General features: G+C 36.5%; 1 protein-coding gene across 10 annotated transcripts in view; it reads right to left on the bottom strand.

The window, feature by feature from the left end:
• The window catches only part of PTPN13 (protein tyrosine phosphatase non-receptor type 13), a 209,870-nt gene that overhangs the window by 33,019 nt on the left and 156,094 nt on the right, over positions 1 to 20,757 (bottom strand). For 5 of the 10 annotated variants that reach the window (XM_043448303.1, XM_043448309.1, XM_043448302.1 and 2 more), the window contains 12 exons: positions 12,817 to 12,906; positions 12,189 to 12,296; positions 11,658 to 11,789; positions 10,138 to 10,601; positions 8,942 to 9,073; positions 7,614 to 7,707; positions 6,694 to 6,779; positions 5,603 to 5,756; positions 4,021 to 4,235; positions 3,820 to 3,918; positions 2,037 to 2,398; positions 1,075 to 1,258 (listed from right to left, as the gene is read on the bottom strand). In XM_043448303.1, the coding sequence (XP_043304238.1) occupies positions 1,075 to 1,258; positions 2,037 to 2,398; positions 3,820 to 3,918; positions 4,021 to 4,235; positions 5,603 to 5,756; positions 6,694 to 6,779; positions 7,614 to 7,707; positions 8,942 to 9,073; positions 10,138 to 10,601; positions 11,658 to 11,789; positions 12,189 to 12,296; positions 12,817 to 12,906 (2,120 nt within the window). Of the gene's footprint in view, positions 1 to 1,074; positions 1,259 to 2,036; positions 2,399 to 3,819; positions 3,919 to 4,020; positions 4,236 to 5,602; positions 5,757 to 6,693; positions 6,780 to 7,613; positions 7,708 to 8,926; positions 9,074 to 10,137; positions 10,602 to 11,657; positions 11,790 to 12,188; positions 12,297 to 12,816; positions 12,907 to 20,757 lie in introns of all 10 variants that reach the window. The other 5 variants (XM_043448301.1, XM_043448300.1, XM_043448306.1 and 2 more) reach the window with 2 other exon arrangements.

The following is a 20,757-nucleotide window of genomic DNA, read 5'->3' as shown; positions in this document are numbered from 1 at the left end:
ATAACAAAAAAAAGTATTAAAAGGGTGACTTTGAATCAGTGTTAAGGATATTATTCTTTTTCTTCAAATTCAAAAAATACTATATCAAAAATTGGAACTACCAAAAAATTTAGAATTCGTAAAATTTTTTTCAAACAATTTTTTTCACCTTTTACATTTGAAATTAAAAACTCCAAGTGGTCAGACAGAATGACAGAAATGACAAAACTCAGATTCTCTTTTTCTTCAGATGACTGTGCTATCACTGTTTATGTCCAAGGGATATTAGTTTTATTGGAAATGTGACTTCCAAAGTGAATTTGAAAGTTTAGATGTTCTAGGGTTATTAGTATAATACAATGAAAAGGATTCCATTTCAGTTCAGTTCAGTCGCTCAGCCGTGTCCGACTCTTTGCAACCCCATGAACTGCAGCACGCCAGGCCTCCCTGTCCATCACCAACTCCCGGAGTTTACTCAAACTCATGTCCATCGAGTAGATGATGCCATCCAGCCATCTCATCCTCTGTCATCCACTTCTCTTCCTGCCCCCAACCCCTCCCAGCATCAGGGTCTTTTCCAATGAGTCAACTCTTTGCATGAGGTGGCCAAAGTATTGGAGTTTCAGCTTCAGCATCAGTGATTCCATTTAGGCACCCACAAAACAGTGTGGAAGAGAATGAAATTACATTCAAACTTGGTTAAAGAGTAAACAGGTAACTCGTCAATTTGGGAAATAATAGGTACTGGGTTAGGTGCTCTACATATGTTATTTCATTTAATCCTAACCAAAATACCATGAGGTTACTAGTCCCATTTTACAGCTAAAACTACTAAAACTCAGAAGAATTAAGTAATTCATTCATAGCATCTGCCAAATTACAGCAAGTCACTGGGAGAGTCAGGACGTATACCCAGGTCTTTTTGTCTTTTCCCTGAATTCTTAGCAGAGAAACATGGCAGATATGTTGTCTATTTACTGAGCATAGCTTTGAGGCTGATCTAAAGGACAGCAATTTCCCTAAAGGGAAGCTGTGTATAACTACATTTTACTTGAGAAAATATAGAATGTTCTTCATACAAAGGAAATAACTCACCAGTTCAAAGTCTTCAAGGTGGTTTTCCAAGTCATTTTTCAAAGATGTCAAGCTTTCTTGTCTAGTTGGTTCAGAAGTGTGATGTGTATGATATTTATCCATTGCATTTATGGAAACAGATTCTGATTGAGATTGACAGCTCTGCCCAGGAGTTACATCCAGTGGTTGAGGGGAAGGAGGGTTACTGCAGAGACAAAGCAAGACTATTTTCAAACACATTGCAATGCCAGTATAGTAAGTTTGTACCACAGATAGAAAATGCTTAACAAACATTTACATCTGCTTTTTAGTGAGGTCATTTTTAGTCTGATTCTGGACTATAAATTTACTTCACATCTGTTAAATGCTAATATTACTGATTTTTATTCTCTGTCGATCTCTTTAAGCTGCAAAAATCAGTGAAAAAAGTTAAATATATTTTTGATTCCCAGTTGTTAATTTTGGAGCTGAGGCTGAAGCTAATGTTATCAGAAGCTTAATGTATGTTTCAACATAATAAGAAAAAAGAAATAAAGAGCCTTACTCTTGTAGTTATTTTGGATGACATTATAGAAAAAAAATAAACAAACAATAAAAAACTTGAACAAATACAGTTGAACCTGAATATACACAAAGTGAAAGAAAGTGAAAGTCGCTCAGCTGTGTCCAACTCTCTGTGACCCCATGACTGTAGCCCGCCAGGCTCCTCTGTCCATGGGGATACTCCAGGCAAGAATACTGGAGTGGGTTGCCATGCCCTTTTCCAGGGGATCTTCCCAACCCAGGGATCAAACCCAGGTCTCCCACATTGCAGGCGGATTCTTTACTGATGGAGCCACAAGGGAAGCCCAAGAATACTGGAGTGGGCAGCCTATCCCTTCTCCATGGGATCTTCCCAATCCAGGAATTGAACCGGGGTCTCCTGCATTACAGGCAGATTCTTTACCAGCTGAGCTACCAGGGAAGCCCAATATCGACAATACCTGCCCTCATGTTCTGACTTATTAGGTATTTTCTGAGGATAGTAAAACATGGTACAAATGGGGTCTTCGTGACTCCTGAGTGTGTCGTGATGACGCTGCGCCTGTGACATCATGCTGCTTAGAGTCTGATGCAAAGCTGAACTCCAGCCGATATCCGGTATCTTTGCTGGAGCCTCCGCTAAGTCGTCCTCTCCACCCCCACTGCTGCTGGAACTGTCTCTCCTGGATGCGGACGTGCACGGGCTCCTGGTCTTGTCAGGCATCTCATTTTCATCTGAGCTGGTGCCTTGCTCCGCACACGCTGTCTGAGGAGGGTCTTTGCTGTTGTTCAGGGGTATTTGGGCTGGAGAGTGCAGGGGGGTCTGTAACAGACACATTTAAAAAGATCAGAGTGACAACTTATATTAACATATTTTCACTTAGGTGAAAATGAAAAAAATTAAACATCAGTACTTCCTGTTAAAATATTCAATTTTTTGATAAAAGTAATTTATGCTCATTAGAGAAAAAAAATCGTATGTAAAAGTAACAACTATTTATATTGTACAACTTGTACTTTCATTCAGAATTAGAGTCATAGTATATATTGTACTTTGTATCTTGTTTTCAAAATTTAGGTTTCTACCATGAGTATTTTCTGAGATCCTTAAACATGCTTTGCAAACAGCTGCATAACTATATAATAATCTTACAATTGGCTACAGGTTTTTATTGGATACAGATTTCTTTCTAGCTTTTCACTATTAATAGAAATCTAGAACTTCTTTGTATGTAGGTTTTCACCTGAGTTTCTCATTATTTCCTTGCAATTTTCTGTAACAGAAATAGAATTTTCTATATTCAGAACATAAGATGTTTTTAAAAGCCTTGTTAAATATTTCCAGATTGCTTTCCAGAAAGATTGTATCAACTTATATCCTCAAGAACTGAAAGAATTTCTCAGTTCTTCCTATCTGATGCCGAAAACCAATGCAGTCTCTTAAAATGCCATTGACAATGCACCTTACAGAAATGTTAGTTTCCTGTTAATGTCTTTATAATACTCCCTCCTTCTCCCCAATATAATGGTTAAAGTTTCTGGGGCCAGACACTACTGTCTTTGACACCCAGTGATCATGTTCATTGGTAATGGAACACTATTTTTAGTAGACAGGCCAAAGGCTTTCAATTAGATTATTATTCACTTATGTCTGGGTTCCTAACTACCAGTATGCAATTTATAAATAACCACCAAAATAGATTTTGGGCCTTTTAGCTATTCCTTCACACTAGAGAGGGAAATGGATAAACATATTGCCTACTCTGTGATTCCCAGTATTAAAAATTAAGGCAAAAAAAAATCTTAAATAATTCCCATTTTCATCTAAACTAACTCAGAATGAGGATTATATTTTAAAATTCAATTCAAAGAAATGGACAAAAGGTTTTTGTAACCAATATTTAATGTCTTTTTCTACTTATGTTTGGAAAATTAATTCCCCAAATCCTAGAATCAGAAGAGAAAGAAGAGAAAGTGAATTACTTCATATTACTTTTTCTACTTATGTTTGGAAAATTAATTCCCCAAATCCTAGAATCAGAAGAGAAAGAAGAGAAAGTGAATTACTTCATATTATAAACATCAAATACACTCACAGGTTATGTGACCCATGTAAGATAATACTCCTAGCTAAAGAATGAACTAGGAAACCCAGGAGATCAATCAACAATGAAACCACTACAACTGAGTTAATCACTCTGTTGACATGCTACAATAGTGTGAAATACTTTTTCTTAGTCTCACCGAAAGAGCAGGGTCAATTTCTGGAAGCACCCCAGGTGGAGGTCTACAGAGGAGCAAGGATACTTCTGGAGACGTTCCCCTGAGAGCAGATATGACCTCCTGGGGGAACCATGAATGAGAAATGAAGACACGGTTAAGCCATTTCATTCTGAAAGGCTGATCTGTCTCATTGAAAATGCACTCCACATGCTGGGGGCTCACCTGTTGAGACAGTCCTTTCAAAGAGGCTCCATTCACTTTCAAGATAACATCTCCCACATCAATTTGTCCACTTTCTGCTGCTGGCTGTCCAGGAAAGAGCTTTTTAACCCTTACTATGCTGGTGTTCATTTGCTCGGGTATAAGATTATCCTCTCGAGAAAAACTGAATCCTAGGCCTGAGCTATTTTTCAGCAATTTCACCTCAAATATATTCTCTGGAAAAAAAGGTATCAAAAAATGTAAATATTCTTAACAGGCTCTCACTATACATGCATGTATAAACATACATACTTTTGAATACATTTTTAAAAAGCCCATTTCCACCATACTCACAGCTTTTTATGTACTTATTGCACTCTTATTCTATATTCAAATCCTAATTCACACTCTGTTACTAAGAAAATTTAACTTATTGAACTGAGCTGCATAAACTAATAGGCTGCTTGATTAGAAAAGTGGGTTCTGAAAAGAAGGTTCTAAAAATGAAACTGTGTCTTAATTCTGTATCTTTTATAAGACTGCAGAATGACAGAGAAAAAGAGGGAAAAATCCAAGAAAGCAGACAGAGAAATTCAGGCATAAAAGGGACAGGTATGATAAGAAGAACAAATGACAGAGAAGGGTTATGGGGAAGTGGATAGGTGACCTAGTATTTAGGTGAGATATAATTTAATTCAGTAAAACTTTAAGGCATGATGATAAAATTCTCATCAACAGAATAATAACCAGGAAAGCATGAAGAAACATATTTAAAGACAAAGTAATGGAAGAAATAATGGAAGAACAGAAGGCAGTAAGATTAAGTGGATAAGCTAATCTTATTTTCATAATCAGGAAAGATGATATAGGTTGGGCTAATATTTTCTTCTTATTTTGGGGATTAATTCAGTGTTGCTGAAAGTTGTATAAGCAAAGAAAAATCTAAAATAAAGACAAAACAATGCTTATGTACCACCACTACCGTTTATAAAGGACATTTATACCCATCAAAAGGAAGACAGATAAACTTAGAATGAAGAGTACTTCTGTATTATGAATACATTTAACCTTATGAAAAACTCACTACATTAGTCTTGATTTCCTTTTTTCATTATGAGTTAGTGACATACCCAATTTTACTACCAGTTAGCTGGCAAAGTTTGTAAGGAAAACCAGTATCTGGGAACTGTTAGTGACTTTCTATTCAGACTAAGCTTCACAAGTCCATAAAATCAAACAGAAAAATAGAAAATATAAGAGTCAAGGTTTCATATGTGTTTGAAGTCATTCTCAGCAATTATTTATATTTACTTTTTTCTCTTACAAATTTTATTTTGAATTTTACAACTATTTTAGGCACCACTAAATGACCATTATCCGTTTTGTGCCTGATTTCATTAGCCAAAGCCTTTCAGACTTCAAGAGCTACAACTGTGTGTGTTTCCCCCCCCCCTAAATTCAGTACAGTGCTGCCTTACATTATTATTTATACTTGACAAGAATAAAGAGATCCAGTATGAATTATGATCCAACATGTAAAGATCAAATTTTGAATAATCCAGGAATAAGTTTAAAGTGAGATGACAGCCTCCCAAGGTCTGACCTTCAGTAACAAAGCTGTAGTCTTTGACATGAGTCATCTTCTTCATCATTTTTTCTGGGGCTTGACCTTGGGTATCCGGATCTGAGAGGGTACACTGGGGGACATGTTCTTTGGATGCTGGAGACTGTCCTTTTTCTAACAACAGATGAACCACCTGTATAAATAGAAGAGTGCCTTATTAACTGAGAAGAAAGTTACATAAGAAAGTAAATAAGTTTTTAGGACTTTGTACATTTGGTGGTATAAAATCATTTAAAATAACTCTCTGGTCTACCAAAACACAAGTAGAGGCAGGAAAAAACAGACAAAAGCAAGGGACTAAAAATGTCAAAATCAAGTTTTTTATTATTTTCTGTATAAAGAAGATAAATGACTAGAAAGAAAAAAATTCCATTATAAAAATAATATAAACACATTTTAGAAAATTCAGATATTAATATAAAATCAGATAGCCATTGGGAAGCTGCTCTATGGGCACAGGGAGCTTAACCCAGAGCTCTGTGACAACCTAGAGGGTGGGATGGGGTAGGAGGTGGAAGGGAGGGTCAGGAGGGAAGGGACACACGTGTACCTGTGACCGATTCATGATGTTGTACGGCAGAAGCCAACACAATATTGTAAAGCAATTATCCTCCAATTAAAGATGGAAAAAAAGTCATTATTATCCTAATCATATAAAGACCATTATAAGTAATTTAGTAAACTCTCTGACTTAAAAATGTATTAGAACAACGTGAATTTATCCTTTTGGTTGAAGGATACCTAGAAGTGAAAACCACTAGGTATCTGTGGATGTTTATGAAAAAAAAAAAAAAAAAAAAAGTTAAGGCAAACTCTCCCCTTCCTCCTGGCAGATCTCTGGTGATATTAGGGCTAAACGTGATATAGAAAGCCTGCTTCCACAATAAAAATCTTCGTCATAATATTTGCTTCCCAATTTGGAAGGAAAAAAATACGAGCATGTTTACTTACATTAATTAGGCTTTGTTTCTTGACTAATAAATTTGGAGATCTCAGTGAAATTGGTATTATTCACACATTATTATGTTCTTCCGAGGTATCTAGAAAACGCTGGTATAATGATCTCTTACCTGTCCTGTATTTCTCAGTGTTTCCACAGCTTGCTTGTGGGTAGCCCCTTCTAGACTAACTCCATTCACAGCGAGGACACGATCACCTATAAATTAGGCAGTAAAGATGAAAGAAGCAAGTCATAAAATGAGGATTCTACATGTTCTTTAATACCTTAAGGTCTTGTTTTGTAGTAATTTGCTCGAGAGAGACTCAGACAAATTCTGGACAAAAGTCTGTCACAGAGTTTCTTTAACACGTACTTAATTCCTTTCTCTACTCTACAGCTAATCTTAGATATCTTTTCAAACTGGATATTATATATACTATAAAATCAATTTTAATTATGAAAAAAAATGACCCACTGAGCTACAAATGTAGAGAGATGGGAGGGAACTAACCTAGTTAGTTCTTATTAGAAATGCAGATGTCACTGTTTTTTAGAAGGGCACTACCCCTTTCCAATTCTCTGGAAATTTGCTTCTTAAAAAGTACAAAGCATGAACTAAAACAAAATATTTTCTGATACTAGATAGAGGATGGGCTTTCCTGGTAGCTCAGATGGTAAATAATCTGCCTGCAGTGCCTGAGACCTGGGTTTGATCCTGGGGTTAGGAAGATCCCTTGGAGGAGGCCAAGGCAACCCACTCCAGTATTCTGGCCTGAAGAATCCCCATGGACAGAGAAGCCTGGTGGGTTACAGTCCATGGGATTGCCAAGAGTCAGAAACGGCTGAGCGACTAAGCCCAGCACAGAGGATAAGCTGGAAATAAGAGTTTTTGGAATCATATCAAGGAGCTTTTTCATGTTGTAGTCTTAAAATAATATGTTCTTATTTTATATTATGAATAATTTGAATGTCTTCATCAACTTTCCCATTTCTTCTTTATTTGTTGACATGATAATCCTTATGTAATTCCCATACCCACAAACACTCTACCTTTGTGAATTCTGCCATCAGACTCTGCTGCTCCCTTGGGAATAACGGCTTTCACATAAATGCCACCATGTCTGACACTGGTATTCACACCTCCCTAAGTGGAAAAAGACAAATAACGTTTTGTCACATGAAAAATGTCCCACTCCGTCTTTCAGGTCTGAGACCTAGAAAGCATTTCATTCATCAGCCAAAGCAGCAGCACCACATTAGCACATGCAATTACTTCAACACCCAAGAATATTTCTACTAAGTTTTCCAAATGTGAATGCAGCTACTTTTTAGAAACATTCTTTATACAGAAAATAATGACATGCCAGATCTTTGCCTGGACGAGCAGGTACTCTTCCTTTTAGAGGTCTATACCATGCATTAGGCACAAACGGCAAGCAAAATCCAGCTGTGCGATATTAGTGTGAGAATATAACTGTCAGAAATAAACAGCATATGAAGTAATATACTTCAGATCATATTTGCTAATCTGAAAGCAAATCTCATGAGTCAATGGAAAATTTTCTTTTCATTTTAAAAGGCTTTGGTATAGAGGTTGTGCTACAGAGTAGGTGAGATCTAATGAGTAGATGCTCTTGTGGATATCCAGCTTTTATTTCCCTTCACAGTAGGAAGATAATAAAATTCTAAAGAAGTTATGGACAAGATAAAAAGGATTACAGTATTGAGAACTGATAGAAAATCAGGTTTTCTTTTGGATCTCTATGTTAAGAGTGCTATTTCTACCTTATTTCTAAATGGCTTTTCATAACAAACAACATCCTTCAAATATAAATGATAATATTACAGTTTAGGGTACAGTATATTAATAGAATTCTAAAGCAGTTTCATCAAATAGTGTATGCTTATATTTTAACTTCTTTAAAAGTATTACACATATTTTTGGGAACTTCTAATATTAAGCTACTAATCATATTTACATGCCAAGATGTATTATGAAGTGAAGGGCATATAAATATATATTAGACTTTAATTATTTATGATGTAGGTTAAAATTATTCCATGCTGATGAAGAAGCTACCAAGTATATACAAGACATACTTCTCAATTTTATATTTTTCAAGTCTTGTATTCAGATTAAACAAATATGAAATCTCTGGGGGAAAAACAGCATTTGTCTAATTTCTTTTAAACCACAGGAAAAAGTGACTAGAACACGTAAGTTTTTAAAAAAAGTCTTAAGATATAATTCAATTTAAAATTCTGTAAATATTTGACAAGTCTCCCTTTTGAAGCAAAATAATTCAAAATAAATTGGCATACGATAGGCTGCTGGAAATGGAGAAGAGAAAACATTTGAAAACCTTGTCAAACAGTACCGTGACACTTATCCCCAAGCTGTTATCATTTTTAGCCAGTTCAACCTCAAAGATATCTCCAGGTTTAGGAGGTGATGAAGGAAAAGTTTTAAAATTCATTTTGTTGGATGTATTCATGGAGGAGGAAGATTCCTTAACAAAGAAAAACAAACAAAAGCATTTCTTGTTAGAGTCAAACTGAATTATTAATGGAAGATCTTTCTCTGCTTGAAAAATTAAGTAAAAGCAAGATATTAAAGGATAGAGTAGACTCAAAAATGATGAAGGCTGGAAAAGATCTTAAGAGTCATCTAATCCAGTGCCTTCAGAGTTTAAAACTGAGGAAATTGAGACCTAGAGCTTAAAGGGCTGGCTTCAGGTAAAAAGACATGGCTGAGGGAAGCCCAGAATCCAGTTCAAACCTTGGCTTTTACATGATCCTTATCCAGTGCTTTTTATACACTCAAACTTAGAAAGCATTTCTATTTCCTTTTAAATAAAACCCATATATATCATATAGTAGCTTTTAACTTGGGCCTTTAGATGAGTAGGCCTCAAGTTTATTTTGCTAATGTTTAAATCCAATACAAACATAGGCACAACAGCTAAGCCCAATCTATAAGAACATAACTCTCTCAGGAGGAATGCTGGAGACATTAATGAGGAATGTTTTTCAGTGAACAAAGGGCTTAAGGTTCTTTTCTGAAACCACTTGTGAAAATGGGTCTAAATTATATCATGTCTAATATTTCTAGGAAACGGTCAATTTTCTATGTTATTGTTCTTATTATCATACATTCAGAACTTCAGAGTAATTTAGGCTGTTAATAGTAAAGTCAACTGTCCATTACATGAATTACTTAGGAACAATTTTTTCAGATATTAAGTTCTCTTATTAATATAAATATTAAGTATGCAAGAGAGAAACAATTTATAGAAAACAATCATAATCTGGTTATTCATTCTTTTGTGTAATCATGAAGCAAGTTTCCAGAATAATAGCCATTTTGGAATTAGTATTCAAAGCTGATAATTTCTCTGAAAGTTAGCATCAAATGCAGTAGCAGTTAGTAGCATCATACATAAATGATTTCTCCTTTCCAGAATAATGTACTCTGTTCATAGTAGATTATTCTGCTCTATAATACATTTGCTGTTGTTTGTTTTGTTAAGTGGGGGAAAAAAAAATAAAAACCAAGATTCAAATTAAATGGTGCCTTTTTTGGTATGTGATGATCCTGACTGCTGGAATAAGTGGCTTCATCCATGTCTGAATCTCCACGGTCAGAGTAATCCGGTGCATCAGAAATGCCTGTATTTTTAGCTTTGCTTCGGTTACTGTCAGTAGAAGTCCACTTTTTCTCCGTAGCTTTGGATATCACGGATGGGGAAGGGCTGCCACGCTGTGAGTCCTGCCAGCTGCGGTCACCTGCATGGCTGGCAAAGAACCCATTGACCTGGCTCTGTGACAAGCTGGCACTCTCAGTCCTGGAATCCTGAGAGCTCAGGCTTCCCTCCCGCAGGCCGCCAGACAGCCCACACGAGCTCTCTGGGATGTGCCCCGGGCTGCCCCGTGGCCAGCAGTGATCCTCAGAGGAATCTGCAGTGTTGTCTTGCAGGTGGGAAGGCTTTTTCATGTAGCTTTTCATGCCGTTGGCCACGTGCACAGGAGGGGAAGGCACTGAAAAGTCAAAATCCATCCATGAGAATGACAGGTCAGTGACACACGCCTGGGCTTACATACATGTATGATGTTCCCTGTAGCTGCTGGGAGGATTTTACGCAGGATAACATGTGCACAACACCCGACCCAGGGCTTGGAATCATGACAAGGTCCCACAAACACTGAAGATGCTTTCTGTTTCCTTTGCCTCCTCTTTTGGTGGTTCTTTGGGCAGCTTCTATGGGAATGTATACCCACTTCATCTGAACTCATTTCCATTCCCCAAGACCTGTTTCAAGTTAAGTCTCCTCTGTGAAGCCTTTCTTAATTCCCTATTCAAAGATAACTTGAATCTCTAAAAATCCTTGATCCTTGTTGATTGGTTATTTATATACTTGTTTTATACTGTCTTAACAAACTGCATGTTTTAGACTCCAAGTAATTATCAAAGAAGGTAATTCCATACTCCTTACATACATAGTTCTTTTAAAAAGCCACTTAGGAAAGCTTTCCTAAAACAAAAATCACAGGTGACATGTGTAAAAAAATTATAGATAATACATATACGTGGAATCTAGAAAAATGGTACAAAATTATATGGTCTTTTACATATATGCATATTTTACATACATATATCTTTTACATATGTGCCTTTTACATACATGTCTTTCACATTTCTGATATGTTGGCATCCTTTCCCTTTTATAAACAAGTTCAAGACAGGATTTCATAGATAACTGTTATATAAATATATTAATTGGGCAATGATTAAGAATTTTATTTCTGATTTGGCCTAAGATGTGATAGAACACACCAAGTACTTGGAGTTTACTCAAGTGATACTGATTCTGCACAACAAATCATTTTTATGTGTGTAAAGAGGAATGCGACAGAAAATCTTAGAAGTGATGAATGAAAGACTTGTACTGATGCATAAAATTAAAGCAATCAGAACTACACATATTAAATTTCCAGAAAGGAAATAAAAGCCTAAATCTAATTTATATGTCAAGGTTCTGAATTTTTGTGGGAACTGGAACAGAATCCATAGCTCAGAGACATCCACAGTGTTACCTTTGGATAGCTTTTCTTTTGGCTGAGAGATAACAAGGGTCACATCTTCAGGTGCATTTTGCAAAATTTCAACTGCGGCATGGTGGCTGACCCCCTCCAGACTGACACTATTCACAGATATCAAACGGTCTCCTGTAAAAACAGACAACCCAGGTCTTCTACAGCAAAGAGAAATTCAGGCTAAATCTTAGAAATGTTACCTCCCCCTCATTATTTTTGTTTTACCCAACTTCTACTTTTGCCATCTGTGCAAATTCACTGTCAATAAATACTTCAAAGTGAAAGTGTTAGTCGCCCAGTTGTGTGTCTGACTCTTTGTGACCCCGTGGACTGTAGCCTGCCAGGCTCCTCTGTCCATGGAGTTCTCCAGGCAAGAATACTGGAGTGGGTAGCCATTCCCTTCTCCAGGGGATCTTCCCAACCCAGGGATCAAATCTGGATCTCCCACATTGCAGGCAGCTTTACCATCTGAGCCACTAGGGAAGCCAGTAAATACTTACAAAATTCCCTAAATTACCTAAAAATAAATACCTGGCTTTAAGCATCCATCCAAGTCAGCTGGTCCTCCAGGAGTAACTGAACTAATAAATACACCTAGATCCAGTCTTCCCATCTTTTCTCCACCAATAATTTGAAATCCTGTGAATCAGCACATTAAAATAAAATGTTCATGGGGAGGGGCAAGATACGGATTAGAAGACTAAAAGGTATAAACTACTATGTACAAAATAAATAAGCTATAAGAATATATTACACAGCACAGGAATATAGCCAATATTTTATAATAACTATAAAAGGAATATAACCTTTAAAAATTGTGAATCACTATGTTGTATACCTGAAACTTACACAGCATTATAAATCAACTGTCTCAATAAAAAAGTAAAAATGAAAATGTCTCATGATATTGGTGCTTTCAAGGACTGATGATGAGTCTGCTGGACACACAGAAGTGTACAGACTCATACTGAATATGACTTAATAGGTAACACATGTGAGACAGGACTTAAACATTGCTTGTAAGCATTTCATCTTTGGCATTTCCTGACTGGGCAAGTGGGAGAAGGGGACTCAGGTAGGCAGGTACCTCAATGCCAACATTATGCAATCGACCTTTTCCTTCTGAATTCTCACAGACCTTGAAGAATCTGTGACTTACCTAAGCCATACTGTGCATCTTTTTTCAGGTTAACCAGGGTGATCTCCCTTTCTGGTGAAGATGCTATGCTCCATCTTTTGTGTAGCACATCTATGGGGAAATTTTAAGATACAATTAACATAACATGGTTAGGCATTGAGACTGTCTGCTTGTTCCAATTTAAATAATAAAGCTCACTATTAAATTGCTCAGTCACTTTATAATCATATTTTAAATAAGATGCTATTATCTATCTGCTGATAATGAGTTATAGTTTACCAAATGATTATGTTATTCATTTATTCCTTATAAATGGTTCCCTGTGAAATCAGTATATTTTAGTTACAAACGCATAAATAGATCTCAAGAAATTTAATGATTTGAGCAGGTTTACTCGGTTAGTACAGGTAAGAACAGAACCTTAAACTTAGGTTGTTACACTCTATGTCTTTCTATAACATCATAGCTGACCTCCTGAATTTGACAACGCTCAATATGTTATAAAAAATCTACTAATAAGTGGCTGGCATTTCTACATGTATGAGTAAAAAACATTCATGGTAAATTCAAGGTTTACGAAGAGACAGGATTAATTCTTTTAAATCTAATGACTTGGCTGGCACATTTATATTCTCAAAGGGCTTCAATTTATTTCTTATTTTATTTATGGAACAATCTCATGAGGTAGACAAAGAGATTTTTAGTCACTTTTTAGCAGATAAGGAATAACAGTTCATGACTTGCTTAAGATTATAGTGGGCATCACTGCCCAGCAAAACACCTTAGGGACTTGATAAATGCTAAATACACTGAGTGAATGTTGGCATCAAAACTAAAATTTATTTTTTCTTATTTCCACCTTTTTTTTTAAGCAAGTGGATCACTGAAAAGTATCTCCTAAATTAAACCAATAAATATGCCACGTAACTGTCATTTTATTAAAATTACTTCATTTAGTTAGCAATCAGAGCATGTGAAAACACAGAAATACACACACACACTTCTTGTTATGAGTTAAAATGTGTTCCTCCACCCTTTCCACAAATAAATGTGCTGAACCAGTAACTCCTAGTACTGCAGAATTCATAACCATATTTAGAGACAGGTTTTTAAAAAGATAATTAAGTTAAAAGGAGGTGTCTAGGGTGGCCTAATCCAATATGACTTCTTCCTTATAAAGAGGGGGCCTTCCCTGTTGGCTCAGATGGTAAAGCGCCTGCCTGCAATGAGGGAGACCTGGGTTTGATCCCTGGGTTGGGAAGATCCCCTGAAGAAGGAAATGGCAACCCATTTCCAGTACTCTTGCCTGGAAAACTCCATGGACGGAGGAGCCTGGTGGGCTACAGTCCATAGGGTCACAAAGAGTTAGACACGACTGAGCGACTTCACTTTATAAAGAGGGAATGTGGATATAGACATGTGTGCACAGAGAGAAAATCATGTGAAGACAGGATACCTCCATCTACAAAGTCAAGGAGTGGTCTCAAGAAATCAATGCTGCTGACACTTTGATCTCAGACTTCTAACCTCCAAAAGTATGAGAACAAATCCATGTTGTTTAAGCCTCCCAATCTGTGGGACCGTGTTATGGCAGCTTGAGTAAATTAGTCGATTTCTTAACACCAACTGTAATTTAATAGTTGCCACTTGTCTGTGTGTGAGGAGGTGGTAGTGGCAGCAAATGAGTTCAACACACTCAGAAAGACATCTGCTTAAATCTGCAAATTTATCTCTCAATAGTTTTTAGGCATATTGAAACTTTTTGAAAATTAGAGGTTATTTGCCAACATATGACTACCCATGGATTTCAAATTGCATTATTATGTTATTAATAATAACATGTTACAACATGTACTAATGCTTAAACGATGCAAATGTGATAGTTCATATTCTAGAAATAGACTCCTTTAATTTCAGAAAACAACCACCACCATTAGAAGCTCTCTGAAGTGAATTAATCTTGTCCCTTAAACACCAAGGGCTAGTGCAAGCTTGATAGCTTCCTCTAGTATATGTGTCTCTATTATGTTGTTTCTTTTTGACCAAAACTTAGTTATCAACTCAGCTATAATCAACAGAAGTAGTAGTAGTTCAATATTTCTAACTAATGAGATATCAAAAAAGGAAAAAGATCCCTGGACAATGGTGTGAAGAGCCTTATATATTGGGTTTATATAGTTATTGTCTAAATTAATATTATCTAAGTGGCTGATATGCTGCTACTGCGGCTAAGTCGCTTTAGTTGTGTCCGACTCTACTTTCATCCTAAAATAGATGATTAATTTTCAGCTAGAGTTGAATAAAAAATACAACAGAATGAAACTGATAAAATGAAACAAATACGGGATGAAGTCATGTTAGGTATTAAATGTAAACTTTTATCATCACCATTGTGAAGACAGAGTCCATTTCCTTTATGCAGTGTGTTTCTCCCTTTGATTATAAAAGTGATCAATATTCTGAATGTTTTTAAGCAGTATCTGCTACAAGTCAAAGGTACTGATTCAAAGAATAAAAATGCCATTTCTTTATTTTCATTTCCAACAATATGTACTTACAAGATTGGTTATTTACACTACTTATTTGGCTAAAAAATATGTGTGTGCATGTATATAAAACATTTCCTAGGTAAACAATATTGGGATATAAGTACACACATACATACACTAATTATGCAATTTTTTTGGTATTTATTTCTCTAACTAGAAGCAACACATTAGGCTCTCTATATTCAAGGATTCATCAATGAGATTTGAATATTCATTCACTCAGTTATACTTTCAAATTTCAAATATTGTGTTGGCCAAAAAGTTCATTTGGGATTTTCCAAAACATCTTAACAGAAAAACCTGAGTGAACTTTTTGGCTAACCCAACATCTGCTGAATAATATTCCTGTGAAAGTCCCTCATTAGGCAATTGGAGAAAATAAAAAGAGATAATATAAAAAAGTGATAATATATATGAAAACTGCTAGCGTAATAAAGTTGGCTCAGATCAGAGCTCAATCTGATCAGGCTAGAAGAACAAAGATTTAGTTTGATTGATTAACAGAATGTTAACCACTCAAAGAAATATTTGTATCACAAAAGTATGAGTCGGACCTGTAAGAGCAGAGAGATTTCTTCCTGCCAGAAATAAAAGACTTCAGGGACAAGTGTGTGCATGTGCACAGTCGTGTCCGACTCTTCATGATCCCATGGGCTGCAGCCCGCCAGGCTCCTCTGTCCATGGAATTTTCTAGGAAAAATACTGGAGCAGGTTGCCATTTCCTTCTCCAGGGGATCTTCCTGACCTGGGGATCAAACCCACGTCTCTTGCATCTTCTGCATTAGCAGGCAGTTTCTTTACTACTGTGCCATCTGGGAAGCTCCTCAAGGACATGAGGTACAATTTAATAGGTGGATTATGTAGATGGTATACATGTACAACATGTAGAAAGAAAAGAAAGTGAAGTTGCTCAGTTGTGTCCGACTCTTTGCGACCCCATGGACTGTAACCTACCAGGCTTCTCGGTCCATGGGGTTCTCCTGGCAAGAATACTGGAGTGGGTTGCCATTTCCTTCTCCAGGAGAGCTTCCCAACCCGGGGATTGAACCTGGGTCTCCCGCATTGCAGGCAGATGCTTTACCGTCTGAGCCACCCTGGACAATCAGATAAGGCATTAACAAAAGCTGAGATGGATAAAAGGTGGAAAAGCTTCTGGGAAGATGGCACAGATCAGCTTGGTTAAAATACAAGATGAGTCAGGTGGAGTTGAAAATTATTTTGGAAAGTGAAGCTTTGCTAACCTACTCTTTATAACAGGGAACCACCCCCGTCATCCTGACTTATTAACGTGGGGACAGAGGAAGGATGTCGGTGTAGAGCTACATGTTAGTAGCAGTACTGTGCACATACTGAATTTATATTTATCTTGTATTCTATTCACATAGATGTTCAAAATACTTTTCTGTTGGCTTAAAAAAAAAAAGACAAGTATCTGGAGGTATATAGTACATAAGAACCCAACTAAATTTAAAGATACAGAATTCAATGAGGATTAAATAGAATTTATGAATCACTGAAAGTGAAGAGCCAGACATTTCAAGTACCAAGACATTTCTGAGTTATTTTAATTACTGTATGGAAATAAGCATTAATATTCAAGGTAAATATTTTTTATATCTTTAAAATAATTTTCTTTTTTCTGTGGCCACAGCAAATTCTGCAAATATTTTAATGTGAAAAAGAGGTTCAAATAGAAATTTCCACTTCTTTAAGTAATACATGCTGGTGTTATTCCCAATAATGTTTACCTGTGAAATATCTTAAGAACTGATACATGTATAATTTAGAAATTAAAGGTACACTCTCTGCATTAGAGACTGTTTCAGTGTTGCCTTTCTCATCTCTCAAAAGGTTCATGAGGATCTATCAGTTCCCAAGTAGAATAATTGTAGATACTAATGATAGATACATATATGAGTAAGCTATCTGAATTTCCTAGTAAAAACACTTTTCAGATAAGGCCAAGGCCATCTAATTGATTTAAGTGAATCAATAATTCTTTTGCTAAGGAAAATTATTTTTTTCTGATTACAGATACAGACTCTTGTCAATTAGCAAGCAGCTCCACAAAACTCGTTCTAAGAGGAAATGGACAAAAGGTAGAGGAGGCTCCTGATAAATTCATCACTCACTCTAGGGAAAAAAGACCCATTTCAAACCCGGAGGTGACGGACCAGCAACACTACATTGGTATAAAAACAGAGAGGGGTATTATTCATTGTTATATCACCGTATACACTAACTGCTCTGGTGGTAGAAGCAGAAAATCATGATGGAAACTTTGGTGTTTTGCTTCTGTGACAGCACAAATTAGCTATGTGAAATGGAGCCACATAACACTTCAGGGACATATTTAACCCATTCATAGACTGAAAGGCTTGGTTTAGATAAAACTTCTTATATTTTTTTCAGATAAACTTTTAACTTCCTTTCAGTTCTCAATTTATCTGACTCTATATTTTCTTTCTGGTTAATTCTCCTATCTGCTGAATTCTCTGTGAGCACTTTGGACTTTTATTTTTCATAATCTTCAACTATGTATGTATCCTAATTAAACTTTAGGTGGAAAAAAAAAACCCTAGCATTTAAATTATACTGGTTCTTGATATCTGACTAAAAAGTAATCTTTTAATCTCAAATAAACAAGGTAATCTACCAGATTAAAAAAAAAAAAATTCCCCTAACCTACTATAAAGGGAACAGAAAAATAACAAAGCCCAAAGTCAGCCGAAGGAAGAAAATAATAACGATCAAAGAGGAAGTTAAAAGAGGAGAAACAACTAACACTGTGTGTGCTCAGCTGTGCCTGACCCCTTGGCAGTATCTGAATCTACGGTCCTGTGGACTGCAGCCTGCCAGGCTCCTCTGTCCATGGGATTCTCCAGGTAAGAATACTGGAGTGGAACACTGGACGATCCTTCAGGGGATCGTCCTGATCCAGGGACTGACCCTGCATTCCTTAATGTGTCTCCTGCTTTGGTAGGTGGATTCTCTACCACATGCCACCTGGGAAGCCCACCAGAGAGATACAAAAAATCAGAAGGGAATATTACAGTTACGTGCCAACAAGCTAGACAACGTAGAATAAATGGAGCAATTTCTAAAAACATACAGCCTGCCAAAATTGAGTCAAGAAGAAATGGATACTTTGAGCAGACCTACCACTAGCAGGACAATTGAATTTGTCATTAAAAAATTCCCAGCAAAAAAAGTCACGTGGAACTGGAGAGTTCACAGGAAAATTCTATCAAACACATAAAGAAGAAATTACACCTATGCTTTTCAAAGGATTCCCTCAAAATGAAGATGACAAAATACTCACAAATTCATTCTAGGAGGCCACCATGCATTATTACGGTATGAACCAGACAAAGACACTACAAAATAAAGAAAATTACAAGCCAATATCTTTGATAAATACAGATGCAAGCATCCTCAACAAAACATTAGCAAGTCAAATGCAAAACTATATAAAAAGGATCATGCACCATGATTTATTCCAGGGACACAGGGATTGTTCAACTTTCACAAAACAGTCTGTGATATACCACATAAACAAAGGGAAGGATAAAAAGCACATGATCATCTCAATAGACACAGAAGAGCATTTGACAAAATTCAACATCTATTCATGATAAAAACTCTCCAGAAAGTGGGTATAGAAAGAACATATCTCAACATAATAAAGTGTGTGACCAACACGCTGGTCACAGCTAACACCATATTCAACAGTGAAAAGCTGAAAACCTTTCCTCTAAATTCAGGAACAAGACAAGGATGCCCAAATCTTTCTACTTCTATTCAACATAGTACTGAAGTCAGTAAAGTTGCAGGATATGAGATTAACATATAGAAATCTGTTGTGGACTTCCCTGGTGGCAAAGTGGATAAGAATCTGCCTGCCAAAGCAAGAGACATAGGTTTGATCCCTGGTCTGAGAAGATTCCACATGCTGCGGAGCAACTAAGCCTGTGTGCCACAAATGTTGCGTCCACGCTCTAGACCCTGTGAGCTGGAACTATAAGGCCTGTGTGTCACAACTACTGAAGCTCGGGTGCCCCAGAACCTGTGTTCTGCAACAAGAAAAGCCACCACAATGAGAAGATTGGGCACTGAATCCAAGAGTATCCCCTGATTGCTGCAACCAGAGAAAGCTTGCACACAGCAAGGAAGACCTAGTGCAGCAGCAAAAAAAAAAAAAAGAAAAAATTTTGCTTTTCTATATACTACTAAGGAACTATCAGAAAGAGAAAGTTAAAAAGAAAGCATGCAAACAACAACAAAATTCTCCTTAAAATCACATCAAAAAGAATAAAATACCTAGGAACAAGCTTAACCAAGGATGTAAAAGATCTTCACTCTGAAAACTACAGTGGCCATACTGCTCAAAGCACTTTACAGATTTAATGTAAAAATACGCATGACATTTTTCACAGAACTAGAAGAAATGATCCTAAAATTTATATGGAATCGCAAGACCTTGAATTGCCAAAGCAATTTTGGAAAAAAAGAATAAAGCTATCATCATCTCAGACTTCAGATTATATTACAAAGCTACAGTAATAAAAACACCATGGTACTGGCACAAAGCAGACACATAGATCAATGGGACAGAGAACCTAGAAATAAATTTATGCACCTATGGTTACTTAGGGCAAAGGCTAACAGAGTTTTGCCAAGAGAACACACTGGTCATAGCAAACACACTTTTTCAACAACACAAGAGATGACTCTACACATGGACATCACCAGATGGTCAATACCAAAATCTGATTGATTATATTCTTTGCAGCCAAAGATGGAGAAGCTCTATACAGTCAGCAAAAACAAGACCAGAAGCTGACTGTGGCTCAGATCATGAACTCCTTACTGCAAAATTCAGACTGAAAATGAAGAAAGTAGAGAAAACCATTAGGTCATTCAGGTAGGACCTAAATAAAATCCCTTATAATTATACAGTGAAAATGACAAATAGAGTCAAGGGATTAGATCTGACAGACTACCTGAAGAACTATGGATGGAGATTTATAACATACAGGAGGTGGTAATCAAAACCATCCCCAAGAAAAAGAAATGCAAAAAGGCAAAAGGGTTGTCTGAGGAGGCCTTACAAATAGCTGAGAAAAGAAGAGAAGATAAAGGCAAAGGAGAAAGGGAAAGACACACCCATCTGAAGTTCCAAAGAACAGCAAGGAGGGATAAGAAAACCTTCCTAAGTGATCAATGCAAAGAAATAAAGGAAAACAACAGAATGGGAAAGACTAGAGATCTCTTCAAGAAAATCAGAGATACTAAGGGAACATTTCATGCAAAGATGGGAACAATAAAGGACAGAAATGGTATGGCCCTAACAGAAGCAGAAGATACAAAGAAGAGGTGGCAAAAATACACAGAAGAACCATACAAAAAAGAT

Source organism: Cervus canadensis, chromosome 26 (genome assembly GCF_019320065.1).
Source record: "Cervus canadensis isolate Bull #8, Minnesota chromosome 26, ASM1932006v1, whole genome shotgun sequence".
In the NCBI taxonomy this organism is placed as follows: Eukaryota; Metazoa; Chordata; class Mammalia; order Artiodactyla; family Cervidae; genus Cervus; species Cervus canadensis.
The sequence above is the reverse complement of the archived record's forward strand: the minus strand, read 5'-3'. Positions and strand labels throughout refer to the sequence as shown.